This window comes from Opisthorchis viverrini (assembly GCF_000715545.1).
Source record: "Opisthorchis viverrini unplaced genomic scaffold opera_v5_3, whole genome shotgun sequence".
In the NCBI taxonomy this organism is placed as follows: domain Eukaryota; kingdom Metazoa; phylum Platyhelminthes; class Trematoda; order Opisthorchiida; family Opisthorchiidae; genus Opisthorchis; species Opisthorchis viverrini.
Genome location: NW_008751659.1, coordinates 3,459,931 through 3,465,199, shown reverse-complemented (window position 1 = coordinate 3,465,199; position 5,269 = coordinate 3,459,931). Strand labels below are relative to the sequence as shown.

General features: G+C 46.3%; 1 protein-coding gene across 1 annotated transcript in view; it reads right to left on the bottom strand.

Annotated features, from left to right (window-relative positions):
- T265_00349 (hypothetical protein) overlaps window positions 1-5,063 on the bottom strand; it is a gene marked incomplete at both ends in the record, with an annotated part of 18,291 nt that extends 13,228 nt beyond the window's left edge. The window contains 2 exons of the mRNA XM_009164094.1: window positions 4,814-4,965; window positions 5,018-5,063. Of these exons, the coding sequence (XP_009162358.1) occupies window positions 4,814-4,965; window positions 5,018-5,063 (198 nt within the window). The remainder of the gene's footprint in view (window positions 1-4,813; window positions 4,966-5,017) is intronic.
- Between the last annotated feature and the right edge of the window lie 206 nt (window positions 5,064-5,269).

Genomic DNA, 5,269 nt, shown 5'->3' with positions numbered 1-5,269 from the left:
CCCTAGGAAAGCAACGGTCAGCGAAACGATAAGTGAGAAAGATGGCCCATTAATTCACTCGCAACAACGTCGACTGGAGAGATGGGCCGAACACTTCGAAGAGCAGTTCAGCTGGCCTCCTGCAACACAGCCGGTGGAGATAATACACACGGGCGAATGGAATGTAAACCTTGATCGCCCTCCGGAAGACGAAATAAGGTACGAAATAACCGTACTGAAACGTGAGAAGGCACCAGGACCGGACGGTCTGTATCCAGCCCTCTTCAAAGAAGGCGGAAATCCCCTGGTGACCCACCTGACAAAGCTTATTGGTACTATGTGAGACGAAGAGAAAGTGCCTGCAAAATGGGGCATGTCGACAGTTATCCCTATCTTCGAAAAGGGTACGCGGATGCTATGTAAAAGCCACCGTGGCATCGAAGGTGCTCTCAGGCCTTATCCTTCGAAGGTTGACTGAACACAGGGAGAGGCAGATCCGTGAAAACCAAGCTGGGTTCCGTCCTGCAAGAGGTTGCATCGATCATATATTCACCCTCCGACAGATTCTGGAACAGCGACACTGCTTCCAGCAACCACCAATAATTGTCACTAACGGCTGGTGATTTAAGTTCCGGGGTCCCAATCCAGGGAGGCGGCAGTTGCTCACCCGACTAAGTTTACTGGCTAGTGATTTCGTACTTCGGTGATGATTGATATCCAAAAGCGTTCACTGGTTCAGGGTACCAACTACAGATTTTCTGCGGAAGCGTACAGAGTAAGGGTATAAACTTTAGGTGTGCGATCATTATGATGAGACTGGATCCCGTCGTATTGAGACTTGTGTACCTCAGTGATGCACGGAACCATACTGGAGGCCGATGCGACTTTCATCAGGTTGATAAGCAGTCTCCTGGTCCTCAAGGTTGGAACACGTATGGCACTTTGTTCCTCAAAATCTGAACTACTCCAGCAGCTCCGCGCCGACTACCGCTCCTTCGCGGACAGGCTCTTGAGCCAAAGGCTCTAATCATTCTCCTACCCGGGTTCGGGCACCTTTGCAGTACACCAGCTTGCATACACCCATTAGATCTACAAACAGAAGTACGTTGATGCCATATCAGTCGGGTTGCCTTTTTTGCTGCAAACAAGGCGGGCAAGCGAAAACACGCGAATATTGATGTTTTTCCGCTCTTCATTGTTATCCTTCGGCTCTCCTTCTATTCTGCTTGATAGTTGCTCTTCCGTAAGTCCCCATCAGGTGCCTGAGGAATAGACATAGTGAACGCTATCGTTCGCATCTATCGCTTTGCGTCAGCTTTTCAGACCTTGTTTTTCTGTCTGTATTGCAACTTGTAACGTGCGAGCTCTTTAACAGGCCGGCCAAAAACTGGTTCTACGCGTCGTTCAGATGCATTACGGTTCGACATCTGCTGCATTTCTGAAACCAGAGTGCAATATCCAAGTATACTTATTAAACTTAAAGCGTCTTCTCTGTTTAGACCTTATTGACTACGAATACCGGGTGTTTCTGCAGTTGCTGTTGCAGATAGCGCCTTCATTTCGTAGGTTGAGGATGCATTATTAGGCCAAATCACTGCAAACAACCGATTGTGTGCTACCGACTTTCCAGTTCTATAAAAATCCAAAATGATCGAAATGCTGAGGTTTTTGTCGTGCCCATCTATACGCTAAGTAACTGTACTTCTGATCCAACGAGAGGCAACCACACCCGCCATAACAGCAGGAGATTTGATTGCACAGCACCTCACTTCATCAGAAGCACGGGTGGTAAACTTTGTACTGAAAACCAGTTTGTTCTTAGCGGCATTGGGTTTAACGTAGTGGGTGCCGTTGTGCTACTTGACGTCAGTTTGCTGTTAGGCAGTCACAAAGCCAAAGCGACCAGGTAACGATTCTTGACTGTCAGTCATCTTAGGACACAAGTTGGTTAAGGTCACGCCTTCGTTTAGTGTACATTTGCATTAAACTTCCTCAAAAAACCCCAGAAACGAGCCTCTTATTCAGCAGCAGAACGGTTTTGTGAGCCACAAGTCATGGGAATAGACTGAATGCATTAAAAGTGTTCTAATTAGAGAACAGTGAACGTAACCGAGATGGGATGACACTTATAGGTGACGCTGGAAACCGTATCTGAAATGCTTCCGAGCACGTACACGGAAATCACTCGTTTCCATAACGCCCACTGACATCTTTTGATGAGGTCAGGGTATAAATCGACTGGAGAGTCGATTAGAGGAGGGCTCAAACATAGTGTGCGTGAATAGAGGCGTGGCGCACCAAAGCGAAAAGAGTGGACGAGACCAGAACGATTGGGAATACAAATAACTTGTTGAGGTTAACATGAAAACAGGACCGGTCGCTGGGTCAGACAAGCTTCCTAGCGCTACTCAAAAATGGAGGAGAACCTTTATGTTCTGACTAAGGCAAGTTACTCGTGTGTCTAGGAGCGGGAACGTGGTCCAGATACGGGTTAATTAATGGCCGTACGCATGTTCCAAACCGGACGGTCCAGCCGCTTAGGCATTTAATCTCCGCGCCCGTAGTAACACGAATAGTGGCCCCCCTTAGATTGCGACACCTAACTTCGGGGCGTAGAACGCAAGTCGGAGAACCTGGTAAGAGATGCACTGACCATAAGTTTACATTACAGCAGTTGTTTCAGCAGCGCAACGCATATCGCGGACAAAAAAATGCTACTTTCTCTGACTTCAGTGAAGCCGTCGACAGTGGGGATACAGTGGCCCCACAAATTATGTGCCTGTGGGTGTACCCTTGAAGTTTGTAAACATTCATTGCACTGTTTATTCCCTCACTATCACTTGAGCCAGGGCATACAGCGGAAGACTAATAGAAACCTGTGGAATCCACCAGGGTCGCACCTCTCTCCTTTGTGCTGATTCCAAGGGACCACAGATCTAGGTGTCCAAATTACATCCGAAGAGAGATTTACGGTCCTGGAGTATGCCGACGTCATCGTCTTGCAGTTTGAATTTCATCTATCCAAAAATGTATACTTACTTACGCCATTTATCGCTTCAGAAAAACTTTCGGTGATACTAAAAGAACATGTAGACAAGGCAGCTGTGACAGTGGTCTCACTTTGTGGTCGCGAAACAGCCCGTTCCATCCAAGGAACATAGGCGCCTTCAGATGTCTTATCACCGGCGTATCACTGACAAGTTAAGAGTTAGATGACTGCAACGTGTACGCAAGAAATGGTGCCTAAGCAGGTGATTGGCTACTAGTCAGAATAATCAGAGCATCAGATTAATCCTACTAGTCTAAAGTGGTTGGGGCACATGTTAAGTATGCCCAACCAGGGTCTCACCAAAAAGTGTTATTTTCTCCGATAAACCCTTTCTGGAGATTTCGCACGGAACAAGCTGATACAGCAGCGTGAAATAAAAACACACGTTAGAATTGAGTGCTGTGAGATATTTGTGGCTTCTTGGCTGGGGCCTATGTATTCCTGCTCGAGAGTGGCTGGAAACCCTGTGTGAAATCGCACGCAACCGATTCTGGATATACGCATGCTATAGTTTCCTGAGTGAGTTGTCCACCTAAAATTAACCTGTCGTTTTATGCTGAATTTAATTTGGCGGAGGACGCGGGGTCAATCGCACTAATGAAATTTGACTTCCAAATGGTGCCCAGATGTTCCTTTAAACGTTATGCAATGGGTTTAGGCTGTTTGATTTTAGCCGTTTCCCACAAAGACACAGGGCTTGTCTACTCTAAATTCACACCCGACCTGTTTATTTCCGTTCTTTGTTAAAGCCTTCCTTCTCTATGGTCGCAAGCCAATTAAGCGCCAGCATGCATTACTAATGTATCCTTGTCAAAAATAGGTATATGTCCCTGTTTGGTCAAGCGGCTGGTTTTTTCAAACAAGTTGCAAGACGACCGGCTGCCGAACTGAGTTTGGAGTGTTCAAAACAGCTACTGCTTTTTGGGGAACATGTCCGATGAAGTTAAGCGGCTTAAAGTAACCACGTGGGTAAAATTCACGAAACATGAATAAATATGTCTGCCATAAATGTAAATCTCTAGCCGCTTATTGTAATGGTTCGGGTGGCAGACACAATAGTTACATCTGGCAAGACGGCCAACAGTGATTCAGGCACTTGGCATTCTGGGAATGCCCAGTGCCTTCCGTAGATCCTAGTCCTTTACACTGCACATCACAGTATTTCAAGTCTCGAAGAACCTACGGACCAAGATAGGGTAGTCAATGAAGGGGAAATTGTGTCAACTAATGAATGCTATACCACAAGGGTGACCTCGTTAGGTCGCATTCAAACAGGAAGAACCAGAATAAAAAGGCTAGTCCTCTCTTGGGCATGTCAAGAGACGAACTACATTAGTTATCGATAGTAACATGGAAAGACATATGAAGGGATATGAACATGTTGGATAGTATGACTCGGGCAACCCACCTAATAGAGCCGGACAGCTTTTCATTACCGGTCACTCTGGAGCCCTGAACTCACAAACACATGGAAAACGCCATTGACTGTTCTTACTGAGTTCTTCTGGTTGAAGGCGTACCGATGTAATAACACAACGCTCCAAGTCACCATCGGAAGTCAAATCAGGCGCAATCATTCCAATACTCAATGTAGTGCTACTGCACATGCATTGCACTACACATGATCATACATAGGTCTGAATGGCTGACTATCTCGTACTGGATAGAGGGTACCAGATAATCCGTCAGGTGGATTACCTCATTTGGGGTCCGGGCTTCATGTGCAAATGGTTGGCATAAACCGACATACAAGCAAGTCCATAAACATTCGTCTGAGAAACTCACCTGCCAATAACTATTTCCATCGATGGCATCTTTTACACCGGTAACTGACTGCTGTCCACTACCGCTGCCATACTGAACTTCATGGGAATGCAGACGGATGCCGAGATCCGGGTGAACCAGTTTAAAAACGGACCCGCATGTGACCTGCTTTTCTGATGCATCAGACACTTTTAAAAACTAAGATGAAATAACGAGTAAACCAACCTGCTATTATGGCAACAACCACGAGGAGTTGAAAAAGACTCCACATAACGAACCACACTAAGCGGCCACCTCGACACACGAAAAGAGCACACCCGGGTTACTGAATTCTTATTGGTTCAAAGGTTCAAGGGTAAAAATTGCAAGTGGCCTGTCATTCGCGCATCTCATGATTTAGGGACAGTTCTCGTGCATGTTTCAGTAGGCTGATCGACATTCCGAGCCTTTTTCGAAACAAAAAAATGAGCACCACGT